Source organism: Coregonus lavaretus, assembly GCF_964263955.1.
Source record: "Coregonus lavaretus genome assembly, chromosome: 1".
Lineage (NCBI taxonomy): Eukaryota > Metazoa > Chordata > Actinopteri > Salmoniformes > Salmonidae > Coregonus > Coregonus lavaretus.
The window spans coordinates 65,967,043-65,988,632 of record NC_139988.1 but is presented as its reverse complement, the minus strand read 5'-3'; the positions used below and the strand labels follow the sequence as shown (position 1 = coordinate 65,988,632).

Below are 21,590 nucleotides of genomic sequence, written 5' to 3'. Positions count from 1 at the left end.
CTCATCAGGGTCTGGGTCTGCATCCCCGCTCACCATCACTGCTAAATAATATATTTTTAACTAATGGGACCCATCTCGTCCAGAAAGTTGACTCAAGTTTGCCAAAAAGCACCTGGATGATCATCAAGACTCTTGGAAGAACGTTCTATGGACAGATGATTCAAAAGTATAACTTTTTGGACGACATGGTTCCAGTAATGCCTGGCGAAAACCAAACTCTGCATTCCACAGTAAGAACATCATACCAAAGGTCAAGCATGTTGGTGGTGGTGTGATGGTTTGGGGATGCTTTGCTGCCTCAGGACCTGGACGACTTGCCTTAATAGAAGGAACCATGAATTCTGCTCTGTATCAGAGAATTCTACAGGAGAATGTCAGACCATCCGTCTGTGAGCTGAAGCTGAAGCGCAGCTGGGTCATGCAGCAAGACAATGATCCAAAACACACAATCAAGTCTACATGAAAATTGCTAAAAAGCAACAAATTGGAAGTTTTGGAATGGCCTAGTCAAAGTACAGACCTAATCCCAATTGAGATGTTGTGGCAAGACTTGAAACGAGCAGTTCTTGCTTGAAAACCCACACGTCACTGAGTTAAAGCAGTTCTGCATGGAAGAGTGGGCCAAAATTCCTCCACAGCGACGTGAGAGACTGATCAACAACTACAGGAAGCATTTGGTTGGAGTCATTGCAGCTAAAGGTGGCACAACCAGTTATTTAGTGGAAGGGGGCAATTACTTTTTCACACAGGGGAATTGGGTGTTGCATAACTTTGTTTATGAAATAAATATGTAATTGTTGTGTTATTTGTTCACTTATGTTCCCTTTATCTAATATTAGGTTTTGGTTGAAGATCTGATAACATTCAGTATCACAAATATGCAAAAGTAGAGAAAATTTAGAAAGGGGGAAAATACTTTTTCATAGCACTGTACATGGAACGCCTAGGGGTCCCGAGGAGAGGTTTGAGAACCACTGGGTTAGTTGATGATATGCTAGCCAATGGGGCAGCCGGGGCGGTCTAACGCAGTGATAGTGGCGATAGCTCTTAGCACTTCGTCCATTTCTCTCCCTGTGTCCGTGTTCACACATGAGCGCTTTGAGTGGCAGTGACATTTATGGGCTCCGCTCGAACGGCACCCCATGTCGAGTGTCCCCAGGGACCCCTCAGTCCCTCGCCTCCATCAGCCTGGCACACTCTATAGAGTTGGCCAACCGTGCTAGTCCCTAGTTCCCTAGGACGGGCCTTATGAACACATCTACATAATCTTAGTTATTCTAGTTTGAACACGTCCTAGTTTGAACACATACTAGTTATTCTAGTTAGGTTTGGGCGGTATCCAGATTTTCAACATCATACACTTTCTATACCATACCGGGGTATACAGTATAACCGGAAGTGCACACAAGGGGTGCTTTTTTTGATGCACAAAACAGTATAGGCAACAGGGATCTTGATCAAGGAGGATAAACCTGGATAAGAAGTTCATCTTCACATCAGGAGGACGTCAGTGCCCATTTAAAATCATTTTTTGCTTTGATTCTAACTCGCACTCTATTTGGCCCTCCACTCCTGTCCTCTCCATTAACATTGACCAGAGAGAGGATGATAGGAGGTGCTAGATCAGAAGGTCCCAGTGTTTTCCATTCCAATAAGTGTCAGTCAGGTGGATGGTTGTGAGGGGATTCACTCAGTATTCTCCTGCAGTAGTACCAGCAGCTTCTTCTCCTGTCTGTCTGTCTGTCTGGCTCCTCTCATCACAGGGGCATTGTGCACGGATTTACTGCCCTCAATGCCCCCAAGAGGGAGATTTGATTCCACTGCACTGGCTAATCTCCCTCTCCTCTCCCCCCCCCCCCTCTCTCTCTCTCCTCTCTCCTCTCTCATTCCATCTTCTCTCCTCACTTTTTTTCCCCACTTATCTCAAACTTCCCTTTTAACGTCTGCTCCCTATTTCCCACTCTTCCTCCTCTTCTCTCTCTCTTTCTGTCTTTCTTTCATACAGCCACTCTCAGTCCCCGGGCTCCATGGCGGCAGCAGTGCAAGGCAGCGAGTGGTCGTGCGGCCGCTGCACCTTCCTGAACGCAGGGGCGGCGCCGCGCTGCTCCATCTGCGAGGCACCGCGCCAGAAGCCCGACCTCAATCAGATCCTGAGGCTGAGCAGCACCGAGGAGCAGCAACGCTGGGCCTGCCCCCGCTGCACCCTCAACAACCCCCAGGGCTCTGGCGCCTGCACCGTCTGTGGCTTCGGACCCTCGCCGGGCACCCCCACGCCGACCACTACCATGGCTGCCACCACCAACGGCTTCCTGCCCCCGCCGCCGCAGCCTCCGATGCCGGTCATGACTCCCACGGTTCTCCCGGAGCCCCGCGGGCAGCAGCCGGCCAAGGAGGAGGCGCTGAGGAGATCGGAAAGCAACGGGGAGGTGGGGGGCCTGAGCGGCCTGGGTGGATCCGAGGGGCAGAAGCACCACCACTCAGGCTGGGCGTGCCCACGATGCACGCTTCATAATACTCCTGTTGCATTGTCGTGTTCGGCCTGTGGGGGACCAAGGAAACTGTCGCTGCCCAAGATCCCCCCCGAGGCGCTGGTGGTGCCCGAGGTGCGCACGCCCGTGCTAGGGTTTCCCGTCCACGTAGCAGGGGCCTCCGCCCCTCCGCTCCTCATTGACTTGACAGACGACTCACCCCCCGCAGCCCCCCCCTGCGAACCCCAGGAGCCCCCCGACGCCAACTTGCCCCCTCCGCCACTCTCCTCCCCTTTCACGCCCTTCTCCTCTCTCCAGAACAACCCAGTGCCCCGCAGCAGGAGAGAGGTGCCCCCACCAGGGCGGCCGCCCAACCCTAACCCCAACGCCCCCAGCCCCACTTCTCCCTCCACGGCCTGCGTGCCCCCCCAGCCCTGCCCTCCCCTCCGCCCTGCCAAGCCTAAGCACGCCCAGCCTCAGGAGCCCTCCTTCCCCAGCAAGCGCCTCAGCATCCTGGAGGAGGAGGACGGCCCCCAACCCCATCACACCTCCCACGACCCCGTCACATCACCCCCCACTTGGAAGTGCCCCGGGTGCTCCTTGCCCAACCTGAGCGGCTCGTCCAAGTGCGAGGCATGCCGCTCATCGCGGGCCGGTGCCGACCTCATCGACCTGGTGGGCTGCGAGTCGGTGCGCTTTACGCCGGCCAGCCCCTCCAGTCCGGACTTCAGCACCTGGGCCTGCTCCAAGTGTACCCTCCGCAACCCCACCGGGGCGGCCAAGTGCTCGGCCTGCGGTTCCTCCAAGCTCCATGGCTTCCAGGAGCCTAGTTCTCGCTGCTGCCCGCACTGCGGCCTCCCCGGCCCCTGCTCCTGCTCCTCAGCCTCCTCCTCATCGTCTTCTGGACACAAGGCCCGAAAACAAGCCCGGGTCTACCCCTCACCCTCGCCCTCGGCCACCAACACCACCTCCTCTTCCTCATCCTCCTCATCCTCCTCTTCCTCGTGCACGTTACTGCAGGAGAAGCAGTGGGGCTGTCCGGCATGCACGCTGCTCAACGATGTCAAGTCAAAGAACTGCGCGGCATGCCACACGGCCCAGCAGTACCTAACACTGCGCAAGGTGGCCAAGCCACTGAAGAGGAGGGAGAGCATGCACGTGGAGGCACGGCGGCGCAACGACGAGGGCGAAGCCAAGGAACTCTGGGAGAACATCACCACCTTCTGTCGAGAGGTAAGCCGCTCTGGGAACCGGGGGTTGGGAAATGGATTGTGTTTATGCTTTTCAAAAGCTAATAGCGTCTTCTTAAAGAGCATGTGTCAAGACAACTGACATCATACGCTAGCAACTTACATCAGTTTCCAAGAGCTTGCCACTGACATGTCAGCATCTCTTTCAGTAGAGATGAATAGTCAACGAGCTTCCCAAAGAACATATTTCATTGTTCCATGAATATTGAATGCATTAGGGGTGTTTTACATGCATCACACTGCAACTCTGAACTGCCAAGTGGCACAATACTGCTTTCTAATACTCTGGCTTCTTTACCATGGTTCCGGTGATTAAACGCGCTACTCCGATCAGCCTAATTTTTTAAGACGCTGCCAAGAGACCCTAATAGGCTTTTATTGTTGTTGTAGTTTCAGTTTGCACTCCTCTGCTCATTAGTTGATGTTTAATGGGGCACGGGGTGAACGTTGGTCCCTTGATTGCACTGGCGGTCCTGAGCGTCTCTGTTTATCCCAAATAGTAATTCTGAAATCTCCAAGTCGGATGACGTTTTTCCATACCTCATAATGGTTTCCAATTAGTAATTGTTTGTCCTAAAAATGCTCCGAAGTGAAAGGGTTCTGTTTGTCCATGAGTAAGTTACTCGCAAGCCCAGAGTCTGTGTGTATCATATTTATCATTGCAATATGTGCGGTGCAACAACACAACATTGAGAGAGATGGTTATAAAGCCCATAAGGATCTCTCGGTCACGTCCAGGCGGGTGTTTAAGTGAGCTACACAAATTTAGGATTAGCTGCCCCTCCCACAATCCTAACCTTAGTGGGGAAAATGCAAAACTGACCGAAGGTCAGCGTTTAGAGGCAACTTCACGCTGCTACACCAAGCTGCCCCGGTACACTTTCTGATCTGCATAAAGACTTTGTCTCTCTGGCTTTACTTTCTCTCACACAGACACTACCAGTCTGTTTCAGTCTTCAGTTCACACAAGGAGACATGAATCTTAATACATTTTTATTTAAATTGAAACAGTGAAATGTGGTTTTTATAATGGCGTCAGTCAATGCATACAAATCAACCTCAGTCAGTACAATTTAATTTATAGTAAACTTAGAAATAACAATTTTAATAAACTATTGCAAGATTACAAGAGGGTTGAAAGTTCTCAAATAGCCAACAAAAACGTAGATCCTCTAACCATAATGACGTTGACCCCCATCAAGAAACAATGAATTTTCATTAACCAGCATAATTGTCAGTCTGGAAGAATTAATCAAGGGTTTTTCTTAATGGAGAAAACCTAATTACAACCTAATCTCTAGATTAAAACACCTCATGTAGAGTGACATCCCTTTGCCCCACCACTTGTGCTCATCTTGAAATACTAAAAGACCATTTTGGGTCAGTACTCTTGCGTAAGCGTTTTGATTGGTCCGATTTTGATTAGCCTTTGGAGTGGTTGGTTTCGTAGCCAGCGTGATGTAACCAGTGGCAACTGCCTGTTCGGGTGAACATTGTGTTCCTGAAAACCTGAAGTAGCCAGCGTAATGAAAAAATGTACCTGCTAGGGGGGTGCGGGGGCATGCCCCCCCAGCAAAATGTTTGCCCTAGAAAATGTATTAGTCAATTAAGTAGCCAGCCACATAAGGTTTAGTAGTGTGCTATTTGTTTGGCAGTGTATAGAACACACTGGGTGAGGGGACATAAGACTGACCCCAGGGAGAGAGAGAAGGAAGATAGCAGCATCTGTTGCTAGCTCACTTTTTGACTTTTTCAAGTTTGCTTTGTCTCGACACCATGGAATCTGGATTGAAAAAAGCCACAGAATTCCATCATGTTTAAAGTTTACCTAGGCCTACTGTAAGTCATCAAATGTGTTTGCCTACGCTATTTGTCATAAGCAAGAAAATGGGCGGTACATTTTAACTGATACAGGAACGTTGTCGCTCACGCGTATGCATTTCATTCCATGTGGAGGGTATCGTGTCATGTTTAGAATGGCACACCGTCAGCTCTACCATGCATTATTTATGTCAAGTGCTGCTCTGCGAGTTGCAGGTTCACCTTTGTGAGCGTGGGTGGGACGCGGGCTTATAGAGGAAGGATGTTGGAGAGCCTCTCCTCTCCTCCTCTTCAACAACTAGGCTAAATGTATCCCTTCATCTCTACTCTCATCCCTCACTCCAATATCCCATCCCACCATCCTCCTCGTCTCTTCCCATACCCCCCTACTTTATTCCCCCTCTCCTAATTTCTACCCCCCCCCGTGCACCATACCCCCCCCCCCTTTTCCTTTGCGGCTGTGGTGCTACTGATGTGCACGTTAAGGTGAACACGGGCCGTTCTATTTTTAGAAACGGGGGAGTAGAGTAGCAGCAATTATCCGCTTCCCTAAAGCAAATGTAATCAGCGGGAGCATCGAGCGGCACAGCTTAGTTTAGGGATGGTGGAGTCAGCTAAGCACCCCCCCCCCCCCCCCCCCCCCCCGTGCAGTGCATCTATCTCCCACAGGGTGCCTCATGACTGCCTCAGCCTCACACGAGATGCTGAAATACCGTAAAATTATGTATTTTATAAAGCCCTTTTTACATCAGCTGTTGTCACAAAGTGCTTTACAGATACCCAGCCTAAAACCCCAAACAGCAAGCAATGCAGATGCAGAAGCACAGTGGCTAGGAAAAACTCCCTAGAAAGGCAAGAAGCTAGGAAGAAACTTAGAGGGGAACCAGGCTCCAAGGGGTAGCCAGTCCTCTTCTGGCTGTGCCGGCTGGAGATTATAAGAGTACATGGCCATTAAAGCCAGATAGTTCTTCAAGACGTTAAAACGTTCATAGGTAACCAGCAGGGTCAGATAATAACCACATTGGTTATAGAGGGTGTAGGCTCACGTTGCCATACCTTCAAAATCATGTCGCTGGAGAATTTTGTGTTGCAAAAACGGTTTGAATGGTCTGCTGGGATTTTGATTGGATGTTACATTTCAAGAACCCTCTCCCCACATGCCTGTAGAAGTGTTATGTGCATCACTGTTTTCCGTCCGGGTAGGACATATTTTGTAGAGAGTTGTTGCGTATGTAGCCCAAAGGCTAGCAGATGGCAATATTGAGTCGTTTTATCTTACCGTCCAACATCGTACCGTCCAACATGCAGCCAGCTATACATTCGTATCCCCCGTGGACAGGTTTGTACATAAAACATTCTTCATTCAGGCTGCAAAGGTGTGGTTTTCCTCCTTAAAGACATGCTCTGGAACTTTGGTGACTGCAAAATATTTTTGAAACCTCCGGCTTTGGGCTGTATGTGTCAATGTGTAGTTCTTACACTCATAATCTATGAGCAGACTACTGGCTTAAACAGTATACATAAACTGTATCTTCTGCTTGGATAGTTCCATCTGAGCCACTGAGTCTGGCTTTAATTCAAGTTTGTCTACAGATTAGTAATAGATCGTATTGAATCTAAGTTAAAGAATAGGACTAAATCAAATCTAACTTTAAATGCACTTTAAATAGTTTGATTTGATTTACTCCTATTCTTTAACGTCGATTTTTTTGCGAGAGATGGAGACGTGATTCCAACATTTGTTATTAACTTGTAGATTCTATTTGAAATCAACCAAAACTTGAAACCCTAGAACCATATGTATTGTCTATTTTGTTGTTGAATCCAGGGCTGAATTTAAACAATAGCTGTTGATGACTTCCCAAATGTTATATAGGCCCTAAATAGCAGCATTGGTGATATATGATTGATAAAGTATGGTTACATTTCATTTGGAATGACTTCTATAGCAACAGTGAATATCTTAAGTGGAGATTTCTCAACAATCATTCTCACGATCGCACATATAGTCAGTGACAAATATCAAAGCTAAGCAGGAAAGGGCTTGGTTAAAACCTTGGATGGGAGACCGAAGGTATAGCTGTAGATATATGAACTCTTCAGTAGGAGGTGCTGACCAGCCTATTGTTTTTTTCTAATAGTGGATATTACGTTGAAGATCTGACGTTGTTTCCAAGGTACAAAGGTTTGTCTATGTTGAAAATTGGTTACCATGATGACATAATCATGTGGTTGAAATGTTACCCTCAAAACAACAGTTGATTACTTTTTTTAAAAATCCAATGTATTTTCCTTGTATATTCCACGTCACAATATGTTGACAAATTACGTTGAATCAACGTTGATTTAACCAGTTTGTGCCCAGTGGGAAGTGTGCCCATCCACTGTACAATTTCAGATAGGGTAACAATGCTTAGGCATGTTAGCAAAACATTGTTTCTCGCTTGCCACCAGGAATGAACTCTCTTTGGGAACATGCAGACTACACTGAAGATATTGATTCTGTTTCCTCTGTTGACAACAACATCATATGTTCCATCTGTCCCTTCTACTTTTCATTAAATAGCCAAGGCTATATAACAGCACGATTCAAACAGTAGGCATACACGTGGATTTTAACTGAAAGCTTGTGAACCTTACAGCGACAGGCAAATCACCACTTTCTACTCTGACAAATTTCAACTCTCACATGTTTCAACTCGCCATATTGGCACGTGTTTTACAATAAGTCAGTGTAAGCGTTATCAGCGCTGTTTCTATGTGATGGCGGTTCAATAAGTGTGCCACTGTCATGTCGACTCAAAATCCATCTATTACCACGATCAATAGGTTGACTGTAGCATCGCACTTGGTTGCAGTGAGTGCCAGTCACTCCCTCTCCGCATTCAAATGTCCCAGTATTGATTCGGGTTTCTATAGAAACTCAGACAGCTGGAGTGCTGTGTGTTTTGTTAGCCGGACTTGCCTAGCCATGAACTGTGACTGTGAATGCAGTAGAGTACTCTCAGGCATTGGCATTGGCCCAGCCTTGGGAATTACCCAACACGGTTCCATCGGAGACAGTCAGGCAGTCAGACCAGCACTGTGTTGCACTGTCGCCATCACAACAGGCCTCAAACAGCTGGCCCTGGCGAGAATAGCTGAAGGGACACTAACGCTTCATGGGACTGTTTGTGTCTTGTCTGTCTGTCTGGCTCGCTGTGGCAGTCTGTCCTATTTCTACACGTGTCATGATGACTCATCTGCTTCGTCCTCGTTTGCCTTTGATTTCCACGTGTGCTGAAAGTGGACACGCCACATACACTGTACACGTTTGTCCTATTTCGTATATGCTGCCGTCTACGAGGTCCTGTGCTGTCGGCGAGTGGCTTTTGGAACTAAAGTAAAAAAGGCCTCTCTATTTGCAGGTCAGCCAACGCTGAAAGCCCTCCCAACTGCTGTGAAGCAAGGAAAATGTTATCGGTTGCTGGCTAAGCCCGACAACAAACAGGGACGGTGTTATCCTCTGAACTGCAGAGCCAGTGAGCCACCGACAGACCCGGGGGGGGGGCTCTGCTGGGGCATGATGGGAAACGGGAGCAGGGGCCAATGTGCTGCTGCCGCTGTCTGCCACGGTGTCGAGGGCGACAGAAGTGGCTTTTGGGTAGGGTGACGAATCAATTTGCCTCCACTGACTGTGCACCGCCGGGGTGCTTACAGTACTTACCACTGGTTCAGGATGCAGGATGCCACCAGCGCACAGAGGAAATAGGATAGGCTAGTCTTTGTATGAGTTCCCTCAGGTTTGTCGAGCAGGGTTTTGGCAGAGTGATGGTGTGTCAGGTCATTATTGTAGGTCGGTTCGCCTAAATTCAAACTGTTTTGTTAAACAGTGATCACTTACATTTGTATTGAACAGATTATATCAATTGCTTTTCAAAGAAGCACGATTTAGCCTAAGTGAGCGCTTGAAAGTGCTTCATGGGGTGCACGAGTCGGTGTGTTTAGAAGCATCGCTGTGTGATTCAGCGTGCCGTCTTCTTGATCTCGGAATATGCGTTTTGATGTGTCTTGGCACCTTCCATGCTGCGCGTGCATCTTAATGTGTTAGCAGCAGGGGGAGGCTCCTTTCGCCACATGAATATTCGCTGCCGGTGTTTGTTCACGACTCAGCATTCTGTGGCTCCTATGGTGGCATGCAGGGCTCCGAATTAATAATCATACGTTTAACACAGACGTCAGACAGAAAACATGTAGGCTAGGGTCTATAATGGTTTATAGTCCTAACCTTGGATCTCTGATAGTTGCATGTTTAGGCTATCCTGGCATGTTTAGGCTATTTGACATGTGTTGTTAGTTAACACATACAATATTTGCAGTAGGGAAGAGTGGGGTATGTTGAGCCATTTTTTTACATTCAGCATCACTACAGCAAGGGAAATATAGTATTCTTTCTAACATAGATATCTACATATATTTTAGGATGTGTATCCCTGGAAATAATCAGAATTCATGTAAACATAACCGTTTTGAAAACATAGCTTGTCCAAAAAAGTGGTCTCTTGGCACAACTATGGGGTAAGTTGAGTCTAGGGACAGGGTAAGTTGAGCCGCTTTGGGGTAAGTCGGTGGTGGTGTTACGTGACAGTGGGTGCTGGTAGGTCAAAGTTGAATTCATGGAATGGGGGTGTGGTATATTGTATATCTAAATGTATGCCTACATTTAGATATAGAGCTCTCTGTTCAATATCACTTACCCTTCCATTTCTTGACCAGTTGTCTGGGACAGGGGACAGGGAGGATGTACCAATTTGTAGGCAAGTTCTCTGCATTTGAGGCTTCTAAGCCCATGAAACTGGTCTGCGAGATTCTTGATATGTTTAGCAAGCTCAGACTCCATGTCATCAGATAAGACCTTGTGTGCCTCTGGTACTCTATCATAGTCTCTCACACAGGTACTGTTGTTTTATTTTTTGTCAATGTACAGTGCATTCGGAAAGTATTCAGACCCCTTTACTTTTTCCACATTTTGTTACATTACAAAATTCTGAAATTGATTAAATAAATAAAAATCCTCATCAATCCACACACAGTACCCCATAATGACAAAGCAAAAACAGGTTTTTATAAAAACCAGAAATACCTTATTTACATAAGTATTCAGACCCTTTGCTATGAGACTCGAAATTGAGCTCAGGTGCATCCTGTTTCCATTGATCATCCTTGAGATGTTTCTACAAATTGGAGTCCACCTGTGGTAAATTCAATTGATTGGACATGATTTGGAAAGTCACACACCTGTCTATATAAGGTCCCACAGTTGACAGTGCATGTCAGAGCAAAAACCAAACCATGAGGTCAAGGGAATTGCCCGTAGAGCTCCGAGACGACAGGATTGTGTCGAGGCACAGATCTGGGGAAGGGTACCAAAACATTTCTGCAGCATTGAAGGTCCCCAAGAACACAGTGGCCTCCATCATTCTTAAATGGAAGAAGTTTGGAACCACCAAGACTCTTCCTAGAGCTGGCCACACGGCCAAACTGAGCAATCGGGGGAGAAGGGCCTTGGTCAGGGAGGTGACCAAGAACCCGATGGTCACTCTGACAGAGCTCTAGACTTCCTCTGTGGAGATGGGAGAACCTTCCAGAAGGACTGCAGCACTCTACTAATCAGGCCTTTATGGTAGAGTGGCCAGATGGAAGCCCATGACAGCCCACCTAAAGGACTCTAAGACCATGAGAAACAAGATTCTCTGGTCTGATGAAACCAAGATTGAACTCTTTGGCCTGAATGCCAAGCGTCACGTCTGGAGGAAACCTGGCACCATCCCTACGGTGAAGCATGGTGGTGGCAGCATCATGCTGTGGGGATGTTTTTCGGCGGCAGGGACTGGGAGACTAGTCAGGATCGAGGGAAAGATGAATGGAGCAAAGTACAGAGAGATCCTTGATGAAAACCTGCTCCAGAGCGCTCAGGACTTCAGACTGGGGTGAAGGTTCACCTTCCAACAGGACAATGACCCTAAGCACACAGGCAAGACAACGCAGGAGTGGCTTCGGGACAAGTCTCTGAATGTCCTTGAGTGGCCCAGCCAGAGCCTGGACTTGAATCCGATCGAACATCTCTGGAGAGACCTGAAAATAGCTGTGCAGCGACTCTCCCCATCCAACCTGACAGAGCTTGAGAGGATCTGCAGAGAAGAATGGGAGAAACTCCCCAAATACAGATGTGCCAAGCTTGTAGCGTCATACCCAAGAAAACTCTAGGCTGTAATCGCCGCCAAAGGTGTTTCAACAAAGTACTGAGTAAAGGGTCTGAATAGTTATATAAATGTGATATTTCCATTTATTAATTTTTATAAATTTGCACACATTTCTAAAAACCTGCTTTTGCTTTGTCATTATGGGTATTGTGTGTAGATTGATGAGGGGAAAAAATACATGTAATCCATTTTTCGAATAAGGCTGTAACGTAACAAAATGTGGAAAAAGTCAATGGGTCTGAATACTTTCCGAATGCACTGTACCTCTACAGTGTCATTCAGTCTATTTGTTCATCCCTTGCTGTTGCTCGAATGGACTTCTTCCCTTCTCGCTGCTCTCTGAAGAACCTCAAGGGGGGCCAGACCCCTGCTTGTTTTACATTTGTAACACGGGGCATGATGATGTCTGCTCTGTAACAATACAAATGCACTATCTTTAGTTCATATGTATGACACATTGCAACAAAAATGCATATTATGCATAAAACTAACCAAATGTAATAATAATTTGTATGGGGTATGGTGGCCATTGGCTCAACTTACCCCAAGGCAAACATTTTGACTATATTAGCCCACACAGCTACAAGGGTGCACTTTCATCCTAGGTTTAGGATCTCATATTGTAGCTTATAGAGACCCCAACTGATATACAAAACAATATTAAAACGATCTACTTTGGTTTAGATACAAGCATCATGAAACCTATAACAATACATTTATTTAACTTTGTGAAAATCTGTTTTTTGGACCTAACTTGCTTACCACTTTTTCCATGTGGTTTTTTCCTTCACAGCCTCCATGAAATGATGACCTCTTCCAAAATATTTGGTCACATGATACATTTTGTGTATGGCGTCCTAGAAACAAGGGGTGGCTCATTTAACCCTTTGGCTGAACTTACCCCACATTCCTCTATATTGTGGGGATTTCCAGACTGCAGCCAACATACATGTTTTCTCTCAGTGTGGTGACTTAGTCTTGTCTTGACTAGTCTTGATGCCAGTATGATAATACACTTGTTCAGCCTTCTCCTCTCCAAGCAAATGTCTCGTGCTCGTACCCAGGCCATTAACTTACTTCATCAGATTCTACTGATCCTTGTGTGTTTCTCAGCTGGACTTTTGTGTAACCTCTGTCACTTTTAGAGTTTAAGGGTAATGTTTTATATCTCTCTGACTTTTAGAACGTGGTGAACTTCGTGGACGACAGCTTCCCTCCCGGCCCGCGATCCGTTGGCTTCCCCGAGGGCGACAGCGTCCAGCAGCGAATCAAAAAGTGGCTCCGCCCTCACGAGATCAATTGCAACAACTTCAAGGACCGGGGCGTCAAATGGTCTGTCTTCCGCACCCCTCGGCCCTCGGACATCCTGCAAGGCCTGCTGGGAAATTGTTGGTGAGTTGTCATCATTGAACGTTTGCAGCGTCGTAGTATCTGTAGCTCAGCTGTGTGTGTGTGTGTGTGTGTGTGTGTGTGTGTGTGTGTGTGTGTGTGTGTGTCCGCGTGAGTCTGTGTGGGTACCAAACTGTGTACTACCTTCCTTAAACAGTGTGTGTGTGCATGCTTGTGTGTCATAGTGTATACACTGGGCCTGCGTGTTCGGTGTGCCTGCTGTGCTTGTTAGAAACAGTGTTTGTCTCTGCTCTCCCTGGTTTATTACTAAGGTGTTTCTGAATGAATAAACCGACTCCCCTCTGCATGTGAGAGAGAGGTGATCTCTCAACGCTCGTCTTAAAGGTCAGTGGGAGAGAATAAATAAACACACTGGTGGCCCGGGTTGTTCATCATTGAAAAATGAATATAGATGTACTCCCTGGGCCTAAAGTAGAGCGAGAGAGAGAAAGGGAGGGAGGGAGAGTGAGGGGGGGTGCTAAAGAGAGAGAGAAGGAGCTAGAGGGAGGGAGGGAGCGAGTGAAAGAGGTAGGGATAAATAAATAGATAGAAAGAGAAGATCGAGAAAGAGCTGGGAAGAGAGAAGGAGTATGAATAAAGAGTGGAGAGAGGGGAAGAGAGAGGAGGGGTGAGGCGGCCAGATGTACTGATACAGCACCTGACTGGGGGATTATTCAGAGGAATGTAGGTCTGGACACATTTTATCTCCACGCCCTTGTTTTGGGTGTCCTTGGGGCCTGTGTAGTCATTCCTACACACACACACACACACACACACACACACTCTTATTCACTCATTATCTCTCTCTCTCACACGCACACACACACACACTCATTCTCATACACTTTTTACTCTCAAATACAGACACACACACACACACACACACAGCCGCTTATCAAAAATAACCCTCCCTAGGCACCCCTTCACTCGCTCTCACACTACAGGAAGTAACCCAATTCCCATTCTGAATCCCACCCTAGTCACATTTACAGTCCATGTTACACATCCCCAGCCACGCAACCACGTCAAATCGCATACCGTCACATCAACCCACCCTTGAGCGGCCGGAGAGGCTAGAAACACGACCCGTCATAGTCCAGCGTTCTTGTCGCTATGCCCAAAGTAATTGGATTTTGATTCAATTCTTTTTATCTGATTTGCATTGATTGGATTTGCATGGGGTTGAATGGCCAGATCGGCCACGCTTGTCTAGCACTGTACCCGGAGCAGACAGGGAGATAGAGTTATTATTGAAAATGTCTCGTTGAGATGATACTAGAATATCATGCAGAGCCCCTCTTGAGACAGATTCTCTAGCTCGAGAACGCATGCTCACACAGACACACACATACACATATACAGTGAGTGCTTGTTGAGTAAGGCCTCAAATGAAGGGGCTCAGCACTAGGAAGGATAGATTAGTAGAAGATCTCCTGCATTCCATAACCTCACTCTAGTCTGCTTCCTCTCAATGTTGTCCTCCTACATCTGGAGTTTGTCCTGGCTTCTGTCACCTTGCGTTGCTCTTTTAGGGGTTGAGGTTGGTGGCAAGTCAACCATCAATTTATAAAAGTACAGAAGCTGAGCTTCAAAGTGGCGTATCATACACTGCAGTTGGAGGAAACATGGGGAAGTTATGCTGCTTTGAAATGTGATAAACTTGTTATGCCACTTTGGAGACGGGTAGGAGAAAAATACCTTGAATGATTTTCGCACTTCTATAGAGAGCTCTTCTTTGTTTACGACCCATTCAGAATCATTCACACCCTCTTAAGCCTCACCCATCTCTTTCAGAATTCACATGTAAACGCCTGAGTCAGCATGGCATTGTCCTCCAGAAGGAAGTCTATTATCCATTATCTCAGCCAATCATGGGTCCTGCCTTTCTCCCTACATAGCTCAGTGCTTTTTTCCTTGGCTAAACTAGGCTCATAATAAAAGGCATATTAAGGCATATGAAAGTTCACATGTTCAAGGCATTTCAGCCCTACTGTGAAGTTGGAAATAGCGTAAAAACCCTACAGTCCGGAATCCTGTCATAAATGTGATTAATTACTTATATTGACTGACTGACTTATACTAACTTACTTACTTATGACCTTCTTGTCTGCCTGCCTTAGTCTCAAAAATCTGGTTTCAATTATAAACTATTTTGGTGGCGCAGCGGTCTAAGGCACTGCATCGCAGTGTTGAGGCGTCACTACAGCCTGGGGTTCGATCTCTGGCTGTGTCACAGCCGGCCGTGACCGGGAGTCCCATAGGGCGGCACACAATTGGCCCAGCGTCGTCCGGGTTAGGGGAAGGTTTCGGCCGGGGGTGCTTTCCTTGGCTCATCGCGCTCTAGCGACTCCTTGTGGCGGGCCATGAGCCTGCAAGCTGACTTCAGTCGTCAGTTGAACAGTGTTTCCTCCGACACATTGGTGCGGCTGGCTTCTGGGTTAAGCAAGCGGGTGTTAAGAAGCAGCGCAGCTTGGCAGGTCATGTTTCGGAGGACGCATGACTCGACCTTCGCCTCTCCCGAGCCCGTTGGGGAGTTGCAGCGATGAGACAAGATCGCAATTGGATATCACGAAATTGGGGAGAAAAAGGGGGTCAAATTACCATAAACTAAAATAAAATGTATGGACTCTAATTTATCCACACTAATTTATCCGCTTGAATAAAATAGTAGCTAGGAAGATGGAGAACATGGAGGTTATTATTAATGAGTGCATTTCGCAAGTGGCTCGTTTGCATCAACTACCTTAACTAAAACCACTGTAAAGGTTGTGCCTGAAAGCACGAACCACCGCATTTAACCATGGCAAGGTGACTGGGAATATGGTTGAATATGAACTGTGTAGTTATTCCCTCCGTAAGGCAATCAAACAGGCAAAACGTCAGTACAGAGACAAATTGGAGTCGCAATTCAACGGCTCACACACAAGATGTATGTGGCAGGGTCTACAGACAATCACAGATTACAAAGGGAAAACCAGCCACGTCGCGGACACCGAAGTCTTGCTCCCAGACAAGCTAAACACCTTTTTCGCCCGCTTTAAGGATAACACAGTGCCACCGACGCGGCCCGCTCCCAAGGACTTTGGGCTCTCGTTCACCGTGGCCGACGTGAGTAAGATATTTAAGCATGTTTTCCCTCGCAAGGCTGCCGACCCAGACGGCATCCCTAGCCGCGTCCTCAGAGCATGCGCAGACCAGCTGGCTTGAGTGTTTACGGACATATTCAATCTCTCTCTATCCCAGTCTGCTGTCCCCACTTGCTTCAAGATGTTCACCATTGTTCCTGTACCCAAGAAAGCAAAGGTAACTGAACTAAATGACTATCGCCCCGTAGCACTCACTTCTGTCATCATGAAGTGCTTTGAGAGGCTAGTTAAGGATCATATCACCTCTACCTTACCTGACACCCTAGACCAACTTCAATTTGCTTACCGCCCCAATAGATCCACAGACGATGCAATCGCCATCGCACTGCACACTGCCCTATCCCATCTGGACAAGAGGAATACCTACCTCAGTATGCTGTTCATTGACTATAGCTCAGCCTTCAACACCATAGTACCCTCCAAACTCATCATTAAGCTCGGGGCCCTGGGTCTGAACACCGCCCTGTACAACTGGGTCCTGGACTTCCTGACGAGCCGCCCCCAGGTGGTGAAGGTGGGAAACAACACCTCCACTTCGCTGATCCTCAACACTGGGGCCCCACAAGGGTGCGTGCTCAGCCGCCTCCTGTACTCCCTGTTCACCCATGACTGCGTGATCAAGCACGCCTCCAACTCAATCATCAAGTTTGCAGACGACACAACAGTAGTAGGCCTGATTAACAAAAATGATGAGACAGCCTACAGGGAGAAGGTGAGGGCCCTGGCAGAGTGGGGCCAGGAAAAATAACCTCTCTCTCAACGTCAACAAAACGAAGGAGCTGATCGTGGACTTCAGGAAACAGATGTGGATAGGGAGCTCGCCCCTATCCACATCGACAGGACCGCAGTGGAGAAGGTGGAAAGCTTCAAGTTCCTCTGCGTACACATCACTGACAGTCTGAAATGGTCCACCCACACAGACAGTGTGGTGAAGAAGGCGCAACAGCCTCAGGAGGCTGAAGAAATTCGGCTTGGCTCCTAAGACCCTCAGAAACTTTTACAGATGCACAATTGAGAGCATTCTGTCGGGCTGTATCGCCGCCTGGTACGGCAACTGCACCGCCCGCAACCTCAGGGCTCTCCAGAGGGTGGTGCGGTCTACCCAATGCATCACTGGAAGCACACTGCCTGCCCTCCAGGACACCTACAGCACCCGATGTCACAGGAAGGCCAAAAAGATCATCAAGGACAACAACCACCCGAGCCACGTTCTCTTCACCCCGCTATCATCCAGAAGGCGAGGTCAGTAGAGGTGCATCAAAGTTGGGACCGAGAGACTGAAAAACAGCTTCTATCTCAAGGCCTGCAGACTGTTAAATAGCCATCACTAGCAGGGGTACCACCGGGCTACTCAACCCTGCACCTTAGAGGCTGCTGCCCTATATACATAGACCTGGAATCACTGGCCACTTTAATAATGGAATACTAGTCACTTTAATAATGTTTACATACTGCTTTACTCATCTCATATGTATATACTGTATTCTATTCTACTGTATTTAGTCAATGCCACTCCGACGTTGCTCGTCCTAATATTTATATATTCCTTAATTCCATTATTTTACTTTTAGATTTGTGTATTGTTGTGAATTGTTAGATACTACTGCACTGTTGGAGCTAGGAACACAAGCATTTCGCTACATCCGCAATAACATCTGCTAAATATGTGTATGTGACCAATACGATTTGATTTTATTTAAACTTTGGTATTGAATCACAAAGTTCTGGCATGTCTGCCTTGTGATTTGTTGGGATAGTCCCCAGAATTTTGTTTCTCCCCTTATTGACGTAGGCAGTGCCAAAAGAGTCCATCATTGAAACCAGACCCTAGTCACTGTGTTGCCTTGGGTCGGGTTTTCAAGACTATGCCTGCCTGACTTACTGACTGGTTATCTCGTTGCTGCCTCCTGTAGGTTCCTGAGTGCGTTGGCGGTGCTGGCGGAGCGTCCAGAGCTGGTGGAGAGGGTGATGATCACCAGGGGGATCTGCCAGGAGGGGGCCTACCAGGTCAGGCTTTGTAAGGATGGTACCTGGATCACCGTGCTGGTGGACGACATGCTTCCCTGCGATGAGTACGGATACCTGCTCTTTTCCCAGGTAAGGGGTGGGACACCACACACTCACGCGCACGGATGTATTATGCATTAAATACAAAAATTAAATGGTCCTTCATTGCTTTTGTGAACTCTGAATGTTTTCTTCCCTGTAAGTTCATTGCATTGCAAGGTTATTCACTGCTCATTAATTTGACCTCTTCTCGCTCTCTCTCTCTCTCTCTGTCTCTCTCTCTCTCCTCTCTCTCTCTCTCTCTCTCTCTCTCTCTCTCTCTCTCTCTCTCTCTCTCTCTCTCTCTCTCTCTCTCTCTCTCTCTCTCTCTCTCTCTCTCTCTCTCTCTCTCTCTCTCTCTCTCTCTCTCTCTCTCTCTCTGTCTCTCTCTGTCTCTCTCTCTCTCTCTGTCTATCCCGTTCCCTCTCCTTCTATCCCCATCCTTCCTTCTCTCTACTCTTCTCTCTTTCCCTCTCCCTTGCGCTCTCTCTCTGTGTCTCGCTCCCCTTTCCTACTGTTCTCTCCCTACCTTTCTCCATCATCCACTTCCCTCTATCCCCTTCACTACCTTTCTCCATCCTCCACTTCCCTCTATCCCCTTCACTACCTTTCTCCATCCTCCACTTCCCTCTATCCCCTTCACTACCTTTCTCCATCCTCCCTACTTCACCACCTCTATCCCCCTCTGCCTCTCACTATCCCTCTTTTCTTCTCTCTGTCTTTCCTTCCTCCCTTTCTCCATCCCCCTTTTTCTTCCTCCTTCCTCTCTCTCGCCAGGCTCAGCGTAAGCAACTCTGGGTGGCCCTGATAGAGAAGGCCCTGGCCAAGCTCCATGGCTCCTACTTTGCCCTGCAGGCGGGGCGCGCCATCGAGGGCCTGGCCACGCTGACGGGGGCACCGTGTGACTCCCTGATGCTGCAGGTCAGCTCCACCAACCCCCGCGAGGAGCCCATCGACACGGACCTCATCTGGGCCAAGATGCTCAGCTCTAAGGAGGCCGGGTAAGGGGGATAGAGGAGGTTTGTCTTCGGAGAAAGTCGATAATGCTGTGTAGATGTATCATGATGTGCACAGACGGCACGAGGTATGAAGTAGTTTCTCAAGAGTCTAGGTCAAGAACAAGTCCATTTATTTGAAAAGACATGAAGAGGCCTATTGAATGGACCCTGATTCAGCCTACTCCTTGACTAACAAGCATGTTCAATGGAGAATGCTTTTTAGTCCAGGAGGAGGCTTATATCTGGGTCCACTTTGGCAACCACCCCCAAGAGTTTAAGGTGACACGTGATCAATGTTCCCTCAACAAATTTTCGGCACTGAGCAAATTTCAGGTCTGCTAAGCGCAACAATTCTGTGCAACTTCCAGCGCGTGTTTACTGTGAACACTGAGGCTGTACCCGCTTTAAGTTACAGTTTTAACAGTGGCCATGTAGGCTACTGTGGCTATTTTATCATAGTGTAGGCCTACCAGAGTGGCCTAACATAAAAAACAATGGAGAAAATGCATCCCATAACATTTTAACATGGAAATAGCAGCCAATGTGTGGTGGTCAATGTAGGCGTACATTCCAAGAGACTTTTGAGAAAAAAAACACGCAGTGCTTGACATTAACCTGTTTATCCACTTGTCCTTCAGACAAGGAGGTGACTGAAAATGTTGTTGTGTTGTTTGATGCAAGAAACCACTTTACAAAATAAAATGCATTATTATTCCCATAACATTATTACAGAGAATCAGACAAATTATGCTACCCAATGCCTATTGGCTACTTAGCTTATTCATTCCTGTCTCAAAATACAACACTGCCCCATTAAGACAGAAAAAAAAGCTCTTTACCTGACTCGCTTTTCAAAGATGTCTAGAAATGTGTACGCTTGGTGCTCTTGTAGGAAGCAATCACTTACATTTGACATTTTAGTCATTTAGCAGACGCTCTTATCCAGAGCGACTTACAGTTAGTGAGTGCATACATTTTCATACTGGCCCCCCGTGGGAAACGAACCCACAACCCTGGCGTTGCAAGCGCCATGCTCTACCAACTGAGCTACACTCCCCTATTGCTGACTACAAATGATCTATAACTCCCTAACTAGCAAAGGATAAGAACAAAATGTGCACACGTGGCTACATGCAGCTCTCGCTTTGATCTCAAAACATGTGGATCTACTCACGACCGCTCATGCTGTAAACACAGTCCAGTTCAAAGTAAATGGCACAGATCCATATATGGCAATGGTCTATTTGCATATAGGCCTTCTGCAGCTCTGATTGTTTTTGCCGCACCGGTCTGTGTAGAGTACTGGCTGAGTAGTGCGTGTCAATGCAATAGAATCTACAACAACATCTCTTGCATAGTTCGTTTTGTTTCGGTATGTTGCATTAAAGTGGCTAATATTGCATTGATTCGATCACAATTGCCACAGTAAAGGGAAACGTTGATGGTGTTAACAGGGAAAACTGTAGAACAGTGGTAACCAACCTTTTCTGAGTCAAGATCACTTTGAGTCAAAATGCAAGCCGAGATCTACCGCTCAGAATATTTGTTTTACATGACTTAAAAACGAAAGCCTATGCAACATCAACTAATTAAAACAGTACTGTAGCAATGAGTTTTGTGCAGTAAGCTATAGGCCCAATACCTTATCACCGCATATTGGCTTTGCTTGAATTACCCTGACAATGCATTGTTGTTTGGGCCATAAAAAAAAAAAAAAAAGACGTACGCTACTTGATCGCACCGGTGATAGATCTGTTGTTGTATTACTTGTGAAGCACAGCTGAGTGAGCATACATTTAAATAATGTGCTTTTTATTTTTATTTTACTGGGCTGATGGTGCCTGCATCTGATGGTCAGTCTCAGCGGAGAGAGAGAGAGCAGTAGACTGATGGTCCGCCTCTCAACATCCCTCCTCTCTCCCTTTCCTCCACTGACACTGACCAAAAAGGGACACCGTCTTCCAGATTATGGCGAAACTCAAGTCGCACCGCATGATTTCTGCCTCATGCACAAATTAATGTTGTTTAATCCTATATTCTATATTCCGTGATATTAAAAAAGACCCAAGCCGCTAATTATAACAACGCAAGCCTATCGATACACTTTCCTACTCATTCATTACTGCTGCAGTGCTTGTTGTAGTGGAAATAGAAAGAATGCGCATTTTATGGCTTATACAATTGTTGAAAGCAGCATCTCTTTGCTGTATTCGTTGACATTCTCTCTAGT

General features: G+C 47.1%; 1 protein-coding gene across 2 annotated transcripts in view; it reads left to right on the top strand.

Moving 5' to 3' along the window:
* Nucleotides 1-21,590, top strand: part of capn15 (calpain 15) — a gene marked incomplete at its 5' end in the record, with an annotated part of 75,642 nt that overhangs the window by 37,822 nt on the left and 16,230 nt on the right. For both annotated transcript variants that reach the window (XM_084161878.1, XM_084161877.1), the window contains 4 exons: nucleotides 2,006-3,701; nucleotides 12,965-13,173; nucleotides 18,230-18,413; nucleotides 19,140-19,363. In XM_084161878.1, the coding sequence (XP_084018004.1) occupies nucleotides 2,028-3,701; nucleotides 12,965-13,173; nucleotides 18,230-18,413; nucleotides 19,140-19,363 (2,291 nt within the window). The remainder of the gene's footprint in view (nucleotides 1-2,005; nucleotides 3,702-12,964; nucleotides 13,174-18,229; nucleotides 18,414-19,139; nucleotides 19,364-21,590) is intronic.